The sequence below is a fragment of the Neopsephotus bourkii genome, unplaced genomic scaffold (genome assembly GCF_033783945.1).
Source record: "Neopsephotus bourkii isolate Nb327-2 ecotype Australia unplaced genomic scaffold, CSIRO-AGI_Nbou_v1 NB_1765, whole genome shotgun sequence".
In the NCBI taxonomy this organism is placed as follows: domain Eukaryota; kingdom Metazoa; phylum Chordata; class Aves; order Psittaciformes; family Psittacidae; genus Neopsephotus; species Neopsephotus bourkii.
This window is the reverse complement of record NW_026902239.1, coordinates 7371074-7387755: the sequence shown is the minus strand read 5'-3', so window position 1 is coordinate 7387755 and position 16682 is coordinate 7371074. Positions and strand designations below refer to the sequence as shown.

Sequence of the window (16682 nt, the reverse complement as noted above, 5' to 3'; positions counted from 1 at the left end):
CTGTCAGTTTGTGTCCAAGGCAGTGACAGTTATTCAAGATTCAAATATGTGATGAGAGTAGCAACAGTGTGATAACATAGGGCAAAACAGGTTCTCTCCTTAGATTGAGAGGTCAGAGTTAATTGCATTAAAGTGCACAACTATTATCATAGAACCATAGAATAGTTAGGGTTGGAAAGGACCTTAAGATCATCAAGTTCCAGCCCCCCTGGCATGGGCAGGGACACCTTGCTCTAAACCATATCACCCAAGGCCTCATCCAACCTGGCCTTGAACACTGCCAGGGATGGAGCATTCACAACCTCCTTGGGCAACCTATTCCAGTGCCTCACCACCCTTACAGGAAAGAATTTCCTCCTTATATCCAATCTAAACTTCCCCTGTTTAAGTTTTAACCCATTACCCCTTGTCCTATCACTACAGTCCCTAATGAAGAGTCCATCCCCAGCATCCCTATATGCCCCCTTCAGATACTGGAAGGCTGCTATGAGGTCTCCATGCAGCCTTCTCTTTTCCAGGCTGAACAGCCCCAACTTTCTCAGCCTGTCTTCATACAGGAGGTGCTCCAGTCCCCTGATCATCCTTGTGGCCCTCCTCTGGACTTGTTCCAACAGATCCATGTCCTTTTTATGTTCAGGACACCAGAACTGCACACAATACTCCAAGTGAGGTCTCACGAGAGCAAAATAAAGGGGGCAGGATCCCCTCCTTTGAACTGCTGGTCATGGTCCTTTTGGTGCAGCCCAGGATACGGTTGGCTTTCTGGGCTGCAAGCGCACACTGAAGCCAGCTCATGTTAAGTTTCTTATCGACCAGCACCCCCAAGTCCTTCTCCGCAGGGCTGCTCTGAATCTCTTCTCTGCCCAGCCTGTAGCTGTGCCTGGGATTGCTCTGACCCAGGTGTAGGACCTTGCACTTGTCATGGTTAAACTTCATGAGGTTGGCACCAGCCCACCTCACAAGCGTGTCAAGGTCCCTCTGGATGGCATTCCTTCCCTCCAGCGTATCAACCGAACCACACAGCTTGGTGTCATCGGCAAACTTGCTGAGGGCGCACTCAATCCCACTGTCCATGTCAGCGACAAAGATGTTGAACAAGACTGGTCCCAACACCGATCCCTGAGGGACACCACTCATTACTGGTCTCCAGCTGGACATTGAGCCATTGACCACAGCTCTTTGTGTGCGGCCCTCCAGCCAGTTCTTTATCCACTGAGTGGTCCGTTCATCAAATTGGTGTCTCTCCAATTTAGAGACAAGTATGTTGTGTGGGACAGTGTCGAACCCTTTATACAAGTCCAGGTAGATGACATCAACTGCTCTACCCCTGTCCATCAGTTCTGTAGCCCCATCATAAAAGGCCACCAAATGGGTCAGGCAGGATTTCCCTATCACCTCTGGTCTGGAAAACCTAAAAAACCCCAAACAAATAATGCTAATATTGAATTAAAGTATGTTTATGGACACATAAATATGCCAAGTAAGCATTCTACTCCTGCCTTACACTGTTCTTGATGAATTTAATGCTCTCCAAAAGTAAAAACTGTTTCTGAAATTTTCCATTGTGAGAGGAAATGGTTGTTTTGAACCACTAATGATGCTGGAGTGAAAATAAAACAATAAATGATACATTCTTCTAGTGGAGATAGTCTGCACAGATGAGTTCATTTGAGATGCTCAAGCAAAAGAAAGAGTTTATGACTTGAAGTTTGCCTTTTGGGGGATGCAAAGTCAGTGCCCTGGTACAGAAGCTGGAGAATTTTACAGTGCTTCATACTCGCCTTTGAGTGAAAGAAACGCAGTCTCTCAGTCTACACACCTCTTGTGGAGAAACTGTATCTTAGGATGAGTAACTTTGTATTTGAAAAAAATATTGTTACAAATCAATGATTTTTTTTTTAATTCTTGTGGGTGTCAGGCAGGTTGAGCAAAGGCTACTGCTCTGAGGGACTGTAGATTTAGTCAGTGATTTACTTCCAGAAATAAGTTCACATATTGAAAGATAATTCCCCCCCAAATCTTTTTCCCAAATAACCTTTTATAGAGGTCAAAAATGAGGCAGGTCAGCAGGAGGTGAGATGATGGGTTCCATGCAGTGATGGTGCCTGTCACAAAATTCACTCCTTCCACAAGTAGTCACATCAAGCAGTGTCAATGTTTCACTGACTGCAGAAGCATGAAATTGGTGGATTCGTCTCTCTTGTTTTGCAATATGAAAACCCAGTTTGCTTGTCAGGAATACGGATCCCGTACAGACCCTAACTCCCAGTTCTTAGTTCTAACAAGAGTGGTGTGACTTTTGTTTTCCTGTTTGCTTGGCAAGGCCTGCTGAGGGTGTTTGGAAGTGTGTCACCTCTACCTAAGTGAAGTTATTTTTTTTCATTGTACAGCCTTTTCAGAAAAGACAGGGATCCCCACAAGGTTGAAGGAAACTGCAAAAATGGATGGACTTGTTTTCTGTGAAAACTGTTACCACTATGGTACCATAGAAGAATTTGTTTCCGAAGGAAAGTTTTGCAGCCAGAAATGTGCCCAGCAAGTAAAAAACAAGTAGGTACTTTTATAATGTATAGAAACAAAGAATTTGACATAAATGCAGCATGAAATCGAAGGGAGATATTAAGCAGGCACATTTTGGTGAATTTGCTTTGGTTTCTAATGTTCTTCCACTGTTTTTTAGGTAAATGCTTTAACAGTATTTGGTTTTGTCTAACAGTGATGTTAAAGGCAGTCTTTTCTGCTCAGTGTGCTGTGTTCTACTGTCAGATGCAAGCGGTAAAACAGTCTATGGGATGCATGAATCAGTGTCAGACTCCTACCCTGTTTCATATTCATGAGAATTAAGATAATCAGTAATGAGATGGTTGATGTGGTAACTTAAATATAATTAAGTGCAAGAGCTATGTTATAGATGACAGTGAGTGAAAACATGGACATACTGTAGTTTCTCAGTTCCTTTTAGGTAGTTCATCTCATCATAAAAGGAGGCTGTCTTAGTGTGTCTGTTTTGTATTATATATTACTGCATTATGGCAGTTTTTAACATCTATGATTTTTTTCTGCATTTTCCTTCATTTTTAGCTAATTGCTAAATTGCTTTGAAGTTTTTGAAATAAACTGATTGCTTCAAAGTTTTCTGTTCTGATTGCATGTTTAGCAATTTGTACATCACATACCAACTTTCTCCAATTGGATTTGTCAGTCTTAACAATTACCTTTGCTTTCCTGTCTGTAAGCTGCCCTGCAGTCCTGAGCATTTCACAGTTTGCTTCTCCATGAGACTTTATGGTACATGGGAAAAAACACATTGTTTAAAACATGCAGAACTTGTTCCATGTAAGCTGACAGCTTTCTTTTTGCAGTTGCTATTGTGTCTTTCAGATTAGTTCATCTGGCAGATGTAATTTCCAGTAGCATTTCTAAGAATATATTTGGTATAATACTCTGGGACCAACTTGACCTTCAGATTTACTTGCTGTTCGCTTTTTTATGAATATGAGAAGTGAAATAATATTGGCTTTGTGTCATTGTGTTACTCTTGTAATAGAGAACCAAAGGAGGAAAAGCCCAGTGTGGAATGCAATGGGGAAGATGATTCCAAAGGCATTCGGAAAAGAAAAGCAAAGTTACCTCTCAGAGAAGAGTCCAGGGATAATGGGGAGAAGAAAGAGAATCCTGATGAAACTGTTAGTATGCTTCATAAACCCTTTCCTGCATGTATTTCAGTGGGAGTTTTGCCTTATATTGCAATGTCAGTAATGTCATCAGTCTACAAAGAGAAGTGATGGTATCACTCTGTCAGCACCACAGTAACTAGTTGATTCACTTACCAATTTAGTTATGCCTCATCTGTAAATTGTAGTTATTGACAATGAACTGATAAGAGCTGGTTTTGAACTCTTTTCCTTCCTTTATTTAGAAAACAACAAAAATAATTTAAAGGAAAAATGATACTAACCTAGACTTGTTATATGTTCAGCATAGAAAAATAGGAGTACATATTTGCCAACACCTGTCACTTTGTCACTCTGCACATAAATAAATGACTACAGACCAATAATTTATTTACAAAGAAAGCTACATTGCAGTTAAGAAGAGAATAGTTTTGATTTTCTAAGCGTAATTTGCCTTAGAAAATTGTGGATAAAGATTTGATTCTGGTTTATGTTAGTATAATGTCTTCTGGGGTACCTTCTGGTTTTTTTCCTTTTGGGTTTATTCTTCATTTTAGAATTAACTTATTACAGTATCTTCCCATAATGTTTGTTTTTCTGCAGTATTTGTTTTCTTCCCGGTAGCTCTGATACTGCTGGGAGGAGCACAGTTTTGAGGGAGAAGGGGAGAGCTCTAGAAGTGCCAAGTTGTCAAAAGGCTGAAGACGGTTGGGTTGTTGAAAGGGAATTTGTAGCTGTCTGTATAGCAGTATCTTAGGCAAAAGTCAGGGGATACTTCTGTTGCCTCCATGTGTCTGCCTTCCTAAATGGTTACTTATTCTCTTCATCTATTCAGCAGTTAACAAAACTGTTAATACACAAACAGTGAAATAAATAAAAAGGATCAGTGCCATTTTATAGTTAGTAAAGCAATTGTACATTTGAAAAGAACAGACTAAAGCTGTAAGAGGTTTTCCTTTAAATTTTTTTGGCAGCATGAACATACCAAAGATACTGCTATTTATCTCTGGTGCAGTAAGGCCTGCTGCAGGCTTTGTGATCTGTTCCTGGTATAGACAAGGCTGGCTGGCTGAGAGGTGGAGTTGAGAGTCCTCTGTCATTTTCATTGTGTTTGCTGTGATTTGTCACTGATGGCTTGCTTAGCTTTTATTAGATATCTGTAGGTTTGTTCGAAACAGCAGAGAGCTATGTCAGTAGCCATTTAAATGAAGTCATAGTTAAACCTTGGATGTCTTCACTTTACTGTACTAGACTTCTGAACTAATGATGTTACTATATTCTTTTTTTTAATTTAGGAAGACAAACCTGAAGGAAGGATCTTGAGAGTCTCACAGAGAGCCAGGAGAAAAAGAAAAGGGGAAATAACAGTTTTGAAGCAAAGTAAGTTAGATTACAAAATAAAAATCTCAGCTATCAATTCTTTAGGTAGTATCCATCTCTTATTGTGAATTGCCAGCGTTGTTTGACTGAATTTGTATTCCCTATTGAATACTCTTTTTTTCCAGTTCAGTTCTGTGAAAAGAGAGCAGTAGTGTTACTTATAGCAATTAAGTTTTAAGGACTGAAAAATTGCAAGAGCCGAGAGAATTGTAGTGAAAAACCCCATCACTTGGAGATTGATTACCTTTTACAAAGAACCAGTTTATATACCTTTGACAGCATGGAGGAGGATATAGTGAGTGTAAGTGTAATTGATATACATTTTAGAGATTTTTTTCATCCTTCTAAACAGTGTCAATATTAAAGGGAATCAGGCCCATTGAGTTCCCAGATGTTGAAAGACATGTATTAAAGTAGAAGTGAAAGTTTACTTTTCTTTCCTTGGGGATCAATTTTGTATCTGCCGTATGTGCTGGAAGGAGACACATTAGTGGAACTGTTTAGGAATAATTGCTGTAATCAGTCCAAAGGGACATACACTGCATCAAGCGGCATAATAAAACATATTTTAAATGAGTGCAGTTTTTTCAAGCTGATAGATACTTTTAGGAAGAATGAGAGAATCAGTAGCTATTATACCTCAGTGGTACACCAAACACAAACCTACATCTTGCCCTGCAAAGTGTTTCTTATGGTAGACTGGGAGCCATTACCAGAAGTTGCTGGGCCACTAATCATCACAGAGCTCCAAACAACTCTGCTGCACACTAGGCAGATGAAATACTGATTGAAGATGCAACACATAAAAGTTATGGAAGATCTCCCCCTGAGATAGAATTACTCCTGAAATAAAATATTATTTCTACAGTTGTTTCCAGAGCTGAGGTGTGATAAGAAGCTTGTGAGACGCAAGCACAAAGCTGATGCTCTATGGAAATCACTGCTGTCCACCTGTACAGATTTCTTCTGTTTGTTTTTATTTGGGAAAATGTCAGTTCAGCACAAGAGATTTGGAATAAAAGACCAATTTATATTCAGAACCAAGCACATAACTGTGTTGTGCTGAGCAACACATCTTTTAAATGGCGTAGATAAAACCTGGGTAAATCACAGGTAAAATAAGATGAATGTGCTTTAATAGTGTTGCGCGATCGCTGTCATTCTGAATTTTGCTATCTTTTGGTTACATTATCAGCTTTCTTCAGGAGAGTTTGGCACTGTTATGCTTCATGTTTAATTATAAAAGTACTTAGCCAGACTGTTACTTAAGGGACTTCTCTTTTGAGTAGTCCACGATCAGGATCGATCCAAAATCATAATGCAGACTGTGAAGAATCCTCCTGGCAGCATAAGCTTATGGCCAGAAATGCTAAGCTGCATGTGCAGAGGCAGAATCTTAGGTAAAGATCAGTAGAGCAGGGTGGAGGTGTTTGAAAGTAAATACATACATGCTAGTCTCACAAACCATCTGGTTTTGAAGTTCTTGGCTTTTGCTAATGTACTTAGTTCCTTATTTTCAAGGCCTAAAAACTGTTATTCACTGATGTGACAGTATTAAGGTAGACTGTAACCAGTATTACAGCAAGTGTATGTGGGTATTCATACTATACAAGCAAACCTGAAACTGGAGATTGTTGTCATGTGGTAATAACATGATGGGGGGAAGAAAGCACTGGTGACAGTTTTGATGGCTTGGAGGAATTACTGTTAAATCATTGCCTTTCCACCCAGAACCATCAAACTACAAAGATGGAGTAGGTTAGAAGCATTCTGAATAGGGTTAAAGAATCAAGTATTTCAACTGTGATCAAAAAAAAACCCAACATGTCACAAGTTCCATCCATTTACAAATGCTTTCCTGGCAAAGAAATTCTCAGGAAAAAATAAAAGTAAAATATTGAGCTACTTTGTGAGTTTAACTGATCTTTTGACACATTGGCAAATCGTGTATCTTAATGCTTCTTATGAGCAATAAGGTAAAAAGGACAGGGGGCAAGACTTTGTAAGTTGTTCTTGTCACCTGAAAGACCTTTTTCTTACTAGTAATCAAATTTCTGTTGCTGGAAATCTTTCTATGCAAACCAGGAACCTTTGTGTTCCAGGTGCTGTTAAACCTACAGAGCTACTTATTTCCTAGAAATAAGTACTGAGAAACTTCATGAATGCATTTAAAAAAATGTAGATTTGAGATAGGTGTATTATAAACTTTGAAGTGTTGTTTAGGGTTTTTTGTTTTGTTTTTCTTTGGAAGTAACAACTACAGAATTCCTTTGCTGTTGTGTGCTTCTTTACAGCTATACCCTCTAAAGGAAGGCAAGCATGGTGTTGGGCATCCTATCTGGAGGAAGAAAAAGCTATTGCAGTACCTACTAAGCTTTTTAAAGAGGTACGACATTCTAAAGTTTAAGTCAGGCAGCTACCTAAGATCATGAAATTTCTAGGAAATAATTAAAAGAACTAATTTGGAGATTTTAAAATTCCTTGGGGAAAACTCTACATGATTAAAATAATGGTATCCATCAGCAATTGTCAAGATAGTTGGAACATGTGAAATTAGTTATCTTTCTTTACTTTTTCAGAGAATTCTGTAGTTGCAGATGAATGCTGTCAGCTGAGACTGCAGAAAGCAGATGCTTTTCCAAAATCTGCAGATTCTAGCCTTTCCTTGTAATTTCTGAAGCTAAGCATCTAATAATAATATACCGTCATTTTTTTATTTCATATCATTCTCTTTGAACATATTTAGAAAGGTGGTACAAAGGTAATCTTTTGGCTTGTTGCTTTGATTATATTACCTGTCTTTTTGCAGCTTCTGCTTATTACATTAGATACTGATTTGGCTTGTTTCCATTTGTCTGCCGTCTGATTGGATGTCACTTCATCATCTCTTGCTTGTCCTTTGCTGGCTATGGTAGTCTTTGTCATTTGTCATTTCAGTGCTTTCTCTAGTGCAGCCTCTCTTGCTTGGAAGAGAATTCTGTACACAAATTCTCACAGCTTCCATTCTGTTCTCCTGTCTTGCAAAACCTGGCAAAACATATGAACGTGTCTCAGCGGCTGTACTTCTGATATGTATATCCAGTATTATTTATTGATAACTCTGTTCAAACTTGTAGTCTGTTTCTTGTATCCATTTCCTAGTTTGCTTTATGCTTCAACTGTTAAATCTTTTGTGCAGAGATTAGCTTTTCAGTTTACATGTGCATGTGGTGCTGACCTTTAATTGGTGCTATTAGACATTACTGACATACAAAAATAAAGAACTGGGATAGCAGTGTAGAGTCCATAGATTTGTAAGTGCAAGAAAGACAATTAGCTTACCATCCTGCGTTACATACCCCTGTGCTATTTGCTGGTTGAAAATTTAACAAGAAAAAGAATCTGGATATGTAATGTCTCTATCTGGAAGGTAGGTTTACAAAGCGTTGCTCTGCCTCTCTGAAGTTCCATGAAATGCTCTTGGTGGCACACAGGCATATATCAGCCTTTCTGGGCACTGTAGTGGTAAAGTCTGAAGTTACATGATGATGTACTGTTTCCTTTATTTTTCTCCACATTGTACCTTTCCCATTCAGTGCATATTATTTCATATTTTGTTTTAAATTCTTTAGCCCCTGGGTAACTCTAGGGTATTATGTAGTGTGCAGTATTTAAAGTGTGGAGAGAATTGTTAATAACACTCAGAAGTGTCCATGTAATTTTTTACAGATGCACAAACAAGCCACAGGAACAGGAAAGTTAAAAAAACCAAAGCAAAATAAAACAAACCCCACCCCCACCCCCCACCAAAAAAAAAACAAAACACAAAAACCCTGCAAAAAAAACCCAAAACCAACCAACAAACAAACAACAAAAAAAAAAACCAAACCCAAACATTACCACTGATTTTGAATCATTGTTTCCCATTTGGATTGTGAGCATTATTCTTATTTTTTCTCTATTTTTCCAGTTCAAAAGCAGTACTTTTCATTGTGTTTTTTCATATCCTTAATTAGGAATGGTCAGGGTAGGAGTCCTTGCCATTTCTTGGTACTTAAATCTTAGGGTTATTTCTAGGCTGTGACTGACAAGCTGTTTCTGCTTCAGTAAAAAAATTATCGACCGCTGAATTTTGATTTTTCAATCCGCAGCTCCCCTCATGTAATCTTTTGGGGTTTGTTTATGTTCTTGCACCATACATAAGCATTTGTGATCCTCAGTTTGACATCTCCTCATTTGCTGACTGCAAAGTATCTTTAAATGTTTCTTGTGAAGGTAATGTGTGATTACTAAGTTTGCCATAGCTTTAGCTTGGGTGATGTACTGAGAATAATGCACAAAACTGAAATCTCTTGAAGACTGTTAAAGTTACCAGTCTTCTAAAAGTTGCCTGTTATTTTGCTGTAACAGAAATAGATTGTGTTGCCTTAGAAGTTTTAGATTTGATAATGAAAAGAATAGTGATTGATTCGTTCTTAAATTTTAGGAAATACATGTGTGATAATGGGTTTGCTTCCTTCTGAGTAGGGACCTCTCTGAGTACCTGCCTTGGTACTTGTCTCTTTCCATCGACTGCAGCGGTACTGCAGATGGCTAGGGAGCATGCATAGCTTTTAGGCAGGAGCAGAAGGAAGGAGTGGCACATAAGATGCTTCTCCCATATTTTGCTGTAACCATTTGGAACATAAAACTGGCTGTGAATTTGTTAACCTGTGGAAAGAAACTCTCTTCAGTTTTAGTCATTTTTCTGATAATCCCTCCAATTTAGGCAGAGGGCAGGGAGCATGATACATGGGATGCTGATGCCTTCCAATTGAAAAAACTGTTCTGCTTAGCCTTGTTTTCACTTTATTTTCTTTGAAAGATATTCCTCTGGGTTTGTTGTAATGGGTTACAAGGGTAGGTGTGTTCCTGTGATGCAAATGTATTCCTGAAAAACTAGATAATGTGGACTCAACATATAAAGGGGAAAATGTCATCAAAGAGGCCATCCCTATATGCAAACAGTGTTTCATATTTCTGCCAAACAGCTCATTTTTCATATCCTGAGATGTGGAAATTAAAAGGCAAACTAGAGCATCATCATTATTATAATAGGAAAGATGACAGAAAGGTGTCAAAATGTTACTGAGCAGGCTGAAAAATCAATAATTACATTGTTAAAATGTTTTATTGACAACTAGTGAAAAAAGCTGAGGGTAAATCATGTAATCTTCTTTCCCTTAATTAACCTTTTTGCTAATTTTTTATAATTTTCTTACGTACTCTCAAGTTTTAAGTCATTCTGGTATCAAGGTGGTTTTTAAACAATCATTCTCTCTTTTCCACTGTGTGTTTTTAAAAATACAAAACTTACTTTACAGTGATTTATGAATAAGAATCATTGTTCTTTTCCTTGTAAAGATACTCTTTCTCTTTTATAGTTTCAGAAGTATTGAAACTGTTCTTTTCCATTATAGTATCAGTCTTTCCCATACAACAAAAATGGTTTCAAAGTAGGGATGAAGCTGGAGGGTGTGGATCCTGAGCACCAGTCGATATACTGTGTTCTCACAGTGGCTGAGGTAAGTAGAGGCTGCGAGCAGCCATGGTGTGCAATTACAGGAGAGACTGAACCAAACCAGCAGTAGCTGAAAGAGCTCATTCAACCCTAACAAGCAGACAGAAATTGTATGTGGGAAAATGTTTTTTAACTTAATAATGCTGCATTAAATTTACCTGACAGGCATGTAAAGACTATCCAATGCCATACAGCAGTGACTGTTTACGTGTATTTAACAGAAGCAGCTAGAAGAAACAGCGTTACACTAGTTGGATGGTGTATGATTTTTCTGTAGTCTTGTAGTTTAGATCTATATTTAAAAGACAAAGTAAGCAGGAAAAACATAAGTTGACAACTGATATATAGTAGGTTTATAGACATTTGATAGTATTTGCAGTTGCTGCTTTCACTGATATAAATACCAGGCACTTTCTTGTATTGCAGTTGTGATAATTTTTCCAGGCTGATGGCCTCCAAAATAGCCTGTATTGGCAACTTCTACAAGTTAGTATACAATATAAACAGTATACAATATAAATGCAGTTTGTGGTTTTGCTACGCTTTATGAAATATTTTTTCTCAGGGGTAGCTTCTTTGCTTTTAGGAGTATAAATGGAACCTGTTTTTCAGTTACATTTTATGTGCCTGTCAAACATACCTTACATTAGTTTTTACATAGTTTAACCAAGGATCCTGTTTTGGTTTTGTTTTGTGAATTAAAACAGGGAAACATTAAAATTAAAATTAGAATTAAAACAGGAGTAGATAGGTACTATGTCACTGTATTCTAGGCAACACCAGTTTTGCAGTTTATATTTTAATAGCCTAGGCTTTTGTGTTCCCATTTCTGGATCTCTTCATGGCCCATAGTCGTATCCCATTTCTGCAGATGTCTGTTACATTTTCTTGCGGATGTTATGTCAGTAGATGAGTGACCTGGATTCCAGAGAACTCTGAGATGGCAAACTGAAAGTTATGTCAGGGAATAATTGAAATACAAAACAGGGTGACCTTGATGTCAAGAGATTTTCACTGGTGACTCTCATAACTCAGGAAGATATGGAGAATTTTTGTGCAGAGAATTTTTGTCCTGTTTTTCTCTCATTCTCAGTGGTTAACTTATTACTTCTTGAAATTATGAAGGTTCTGGGTGATACCTCCACTCATTTCTCATCTTTAGCGTTCTCAGTATCTCTCTGGAGAGCCTGTTGATCATAGTTATTGCTGAGTGTTCCCTTGGATATTAATTGGGATAGCTTGAGAGCATCGTTATTTGTGCTTTGTCCATGACTGTATTGGATGTATTAATGTTTTTCTGTTAGGTTTCTGCTTTGTTTTGATGTTGGGTTGAACAGTTTTCAAGTTTTTAGACAGTAATGTCAACATCCAGCTTTTAGTTAATTCTTTTTACCGGAAGAGGAGGCACTTGGACTGAGAATACCTTTGCATTTTTATTCTTTTCTTTTAATCAAATGAATTGATTTATCCAGTATTGGTTTTAGCAGAAGTAAAAGGCTGACTGAAAACTCACTATTGTTATACGTAATACTTGAACAGAAGCTTTTGTGTGAAGGGCAAACATTTTAAACCACCGTGTTTTATGTTGTACATTCTTGCTTTTAGGTTTGTGGCTACAGAATACGGCTCCATTTTGATGGATATCCAGACTGTTATGATTTCTGGGTGAATGCTGATTCTTCAGACATTCATCCTGTTGGATGGTGTGAGAAAACAGGTCACAAGCTTCATCCACCGAAAGGTATAGTTTAATTGAAATGTGTGTGTTTCTCATAGTTCTGATTAAGTCTGTCTGCATAGTACTGTAATTTTTGTTTTTGGGAGAAGTGTTTCAGTTTAGTCAGAGTATTTGAATGTGGCAAATTAAACTCTCTAAGTCTTTTTTAAAATCTGAAGGTTCAAATCCTACCTTTTTTGTTTGGTGGAAATTCATAGAAAAGAAAATGAACTGTTAAGAGTCACTCATAAGGCATTAGGAAAGAAAGTTAAGCAGTAAACCTAGACCCCAGATGAATGTTTATTGCAAGTAAAATGGCAGCTTTCTGGTGACATATATGCTTAAATTGACATCTCACAGGCAGCTGAGAATCTTCTAGTGGAAAGTCTTAGGACATTTGCATTACTAGATACCGATCGTCATTATTGTACATGTGTTGGCACACACTAATAAAGATTGAGCTCTTTCCAAAAAGAGTAAGCTTGAAATAGAGGTGAAAAGAGGAATGAACAGATAAGGATGGAGAAAAAAGGGGAAGACTACAAGCCTGAAAGTGTAATTTGTACATAGCTTATTTAAATGGTGTGCAGGTGTTCAAATACGTCATTTGCTCATGTAACTCTTTAATTTTGGCAGATGGAGGGCATTTGCACTGAACTGTACCATGAAAAAGGAATGAATGGGCTCCCTTTTGAAACAGGGAAGGGAATATGTGGGGATGAAGGGAGCAAATCCTAAAGAGAGGAGAGTGAGAAACAGATGAATGTGGTGTTTTGATGTACGCAGTGAAGGTAGAATAATGTGGTTTAGAAGGGTTGCAAAATTATGAGTGTACAGATTCAAGAGGATGTGTTACGGAGGATTATAAAACTGGATGTAAGCACTCAAGTGTGAAAAGCAAGGGTAAAACCACTGGTAGTGGTAGAGTTATGGCGCCTGCCATTGTGGCAGAACATGGCATTTTCCAGCTGAGCCTTGGAGGAATATGACTGAGTGTGTGCTGCTCATGAGCACTCTGTGAGCTCAACTCTGGCTACAGGGCAGGGAGTGCTCAGTGCTGCCACCCCTGTGCGGGAGTTTTCCTTAAGGCACAGTTCTGCATAACTGTGTAGGAATATCAGTTTCTTGAGCATAAATTAGAAATTCGCAAAAGGTTAGCCTCCACTGAAGTAGTAAGTTATATGTAGCAAATGGGTAGTCCCCAGTTGTAGAGTACTGATGTTATTAATAGCATGCTTAGGAAGTTCTATATAATCTTTTCCATCTTAAATGTTTGTTTTAGAAAGCTTCATCTTTTGTTAACCGTGAATTACTGCTGCTGTAGGAAAGTTACTGACTTTCTCTGAGTCACTTTTATGAAAAGTTTCATTAGTTTCTCTTCTAATTTTAAGCTGGTGGGAAGAATGTTCTTTTCTGTTTATTTTTTCAGCATACTGAAGTAGTGAATGTGGTCTTTCACTTAGGAAAGTCATGGAGCCTGTCAGAGATGTTGAGGGAGACAAGTTAGGGGGGTATATGAAGGTGATTGTGAGAAATCTGGTTGTTATCCTGCACAGTCATGTACTATCTCCAAGTCATATTCTTGACTCTGAATAGCAAGATTGTGCGCTGATAGTTTTATCTAAAACCTGCAAAATACTGTCCCCCTTGCATGGTTTGGCTGTTGCTTCACCTCTGTGGTAAACAGTTTTAGCATTGATGAGGTACGGTTTGAATGCAAAACCTACTTTTGTACTTAGGGGATTTCTTCAATTGGCCCAGTACAAGCTTACCTTGCATATGGGATGAAAGAACAAGCAGTATTGAAGAGTCATGTTTTGGAAGGAGGCTGAGGGCAAACAGCTGTTCACTAGTTATACATATTTTTTCTAGTTTTACTGATATTTGTGGAGTTCTGTTATTCCAAAGGGATGGAGAACATGCTGGTCTTAGGTTGTTGGGGCTTCTTGTGTGTTTTTATTGGGTTGAACGGATTACTTAGATTTCTCTGTGGTATAACATTTTAATGGTTTCTCTTTAGTGCTCAGTGCAAATCATATGGACGCTAAAATTATGCTAGTTATGACATAGGGCACCATATCTTATATAAAATACCACTTCAGAGAAGAACTCAAAGGTTTGCATTAGTAGCCATTCATTTTCCAGATATAATTCAAATTTATGACCTTCATGGTATAAACCGCAAACAGTCTGGAACCTGGTGGCCTGAGAAAGGAGCAGAGAATCCTGACTGCTTTTCTGTGCAGTGTGGCCCTGGTTAATCATTCCTGCAAGCTTGGACAGAAGTGTCCTGCTTCACAGGAGTGGTTGTGTATGCTCAGGGGTGTTTGGGGGCTCAGTAACTGACTCCTGGTTTTCTGAGTGGGTTGAAAGTGGGTAACTTTCCAAACAGGCATAAATTGATCTTTCCTGGTGAGTGTTCTGAGGCTATTTTATTGTCATGGGAAAGGACTGTGGGTGGTGAGAGGGATATGAGAATGGAAGAATATTATTCTAGATGTTTTCTGATAGATATCTCTATTGTTTATTAAAATGGAAAGGATGGGTAAGTCTTGGTACCTTGCAGCAGGATGTCTCCCATCCCTGTGGCAGCAGAGGCAACAGGCGGCTGTTGCTGGGCTGCCAGCAGGCACACAGAGTGAAGCAGCAAAACTGAACTGGGCTTCATGGAAGGAAAAAAAGATGGTGTTTCAGGATGCTGTTTGTTCTGTGTGCACAGGTCACATTTCTGTCTCATGTGGGTGAGACCTGCAGAGAGGGAATGGCTGTGTGTGTGTTCCTAGAATTATCACGGGCTCTGCTGTGATAATACTGGATTTGCCTGAATTGGCCAAGAATCATATGGATGCAAAAGGGAGAATTTGGTACAGCAGAGGCTGCATGGTCTTCTGCAGTTAGCAGGGAGTGGAAGAGCCTTGAAAACTAACTGTCACCAAAGGTCCCAAAGTAAAAAATTGCATTGACTCTGTTTCTACAGTGACTAAATCAAATTCACCTTTGTCTCTTTTTGAGAGATGAGGTAGGAGCTAGAGATCTCCCTATCTCACTTAGCAACAGAAAGAGCTGCTTGTCCAGAAACTGTTTCAGGGTCTACGGAAGCAATTTTTTTTCATGGACATTGACTCAGTATGAGTACCTGATCTCATTACATGTGCAGTAGGTGGGAGTTTTGTGGTGTCGCCTGTGAACTTTGAGTCAGATCTGAATATCCTCTAAAATTACAAAGGGAAAATTAAAACCTCGATACCACATTCCTTTAAAAATGGTTGCAGTTGATCTACAGCTGTAGTGTATCAAGACGAGGCAATTGAAGTATAAAGAAAAATACTGTTGTATGGACTTAGAGGTTAATGTATATTGGCTAATATTTAAAATGATAAGTGGGAAAGCCAGATGCAGAGAAGGTGAAAGATTCCTTACTTGCAGTTCCTTGGAAAGTATGAGGTTCTCCAAAGGTTAAACAGAGCAAATATGACACAAATATGTCTCTGGCATATTTGAGTAACACTTCAAATACTCAAGAGGTTGACACATTTCAGAAAAAGCAGTCAGTCACTGAAGTTCCTTGTGCTTTTGGTCTTGTTTTACTGCATTGTAACTTAGGAACTAAAGTAGATGTTTCTGTAACTATTACTTAACAGGAGAACACAGGAGGAAGACTGTTTGCTTCCAACTCTTAGGATTGTTTTATAGATTAGAAGTACAAACTGTTCCTTGTGAATTACCTTATGCAGTTCAGTATAACTTGAACGAACTTTATGCAGTTCAATATATTACAAATATCTTATTTTTTCCTTAAGAAAGTAGAAAGGGCTTGTTTTGGATGTGATACCAAAGCCAAACTGAAGTCTCCTGAGTTCTGTCCTAGAGTTTTGTTCATATGACTAATCTTCCTCCCAGATGAAAATTAAGCAGTTCAAATTAAAGTCCTAGACGACTATAAGAAATTAATAATGTTCAGCTCAAGAAGACAGAGTTTAGTTTAGTTTCAGTTAGTTTAAAGAAATCTTGACATTTTGGTAAGGAAGCTCAGCCAACCCTAAAGAATATGATTCCGCTGTGTAATACCAGATATTTGGTAAATAAAACATCCTTATTTACCAAATAAAAATAGAAAAGCTTTGTCAACTTTCTTCTGAACTCTAGAAGTTCCTGTAAAGTGTGTCCTGCTAAAATTTCAAATAATCCAAATTGGCGCTCCCTCAGAGACTCACTGAGTTTATATTGGGGCAGAATTAATAGGTAGTTTTAAAGTAACTTTCCCCAACATAGTCATATAAAATTAGAATAAATAGTTAGTTTCACATAGTCTTTTCAGTTTTGAAATTTTAAGAAGCAGTTCAGAACTGGATGGGGAAAATAATTTATTCAG

General features: G+C 38.2%; 1 protein-coding gene across 8 annotated transcripts in view; it reads left to right on the top strand.

Moving 5' to 3' along the window:
• Window positions 1-16682, top strand: part of L3MBTL3 (L3MBTL histone methyl-lysine binding protein 3) — an 83674-nt gene that overhangs the window by 23746 nt on the left and 43246 nt on the right. For all 8 annotated transcript variants that reach the window (XM_061378401.1, XM_061378400.1, XM_061378405.1 and 5 more), the window contains exons 4-9: window positions 2391-2550; window positions 3548-3686; window positions 4970-5054; window positions 7349-7440; window positions 10493-10597; window positions 12199-12334. In XM_061378401.1, coding sequence (XP_061234385.1) covers window positions 2391-2550; window positions 3548-3686; window positions 4970-5054; window positions 7349-7440; window positions 10493-10597; window positions 12199-12334 — 717 coding nt within the window. The remainder of the gene's footprint in view (window positions 1-2390; window positions 2551-3547; window positions 3687-4969; window positions 5055-7348; window positions 7441-10492; window positions 10598-12198; window positions 12335-16682) is intronic.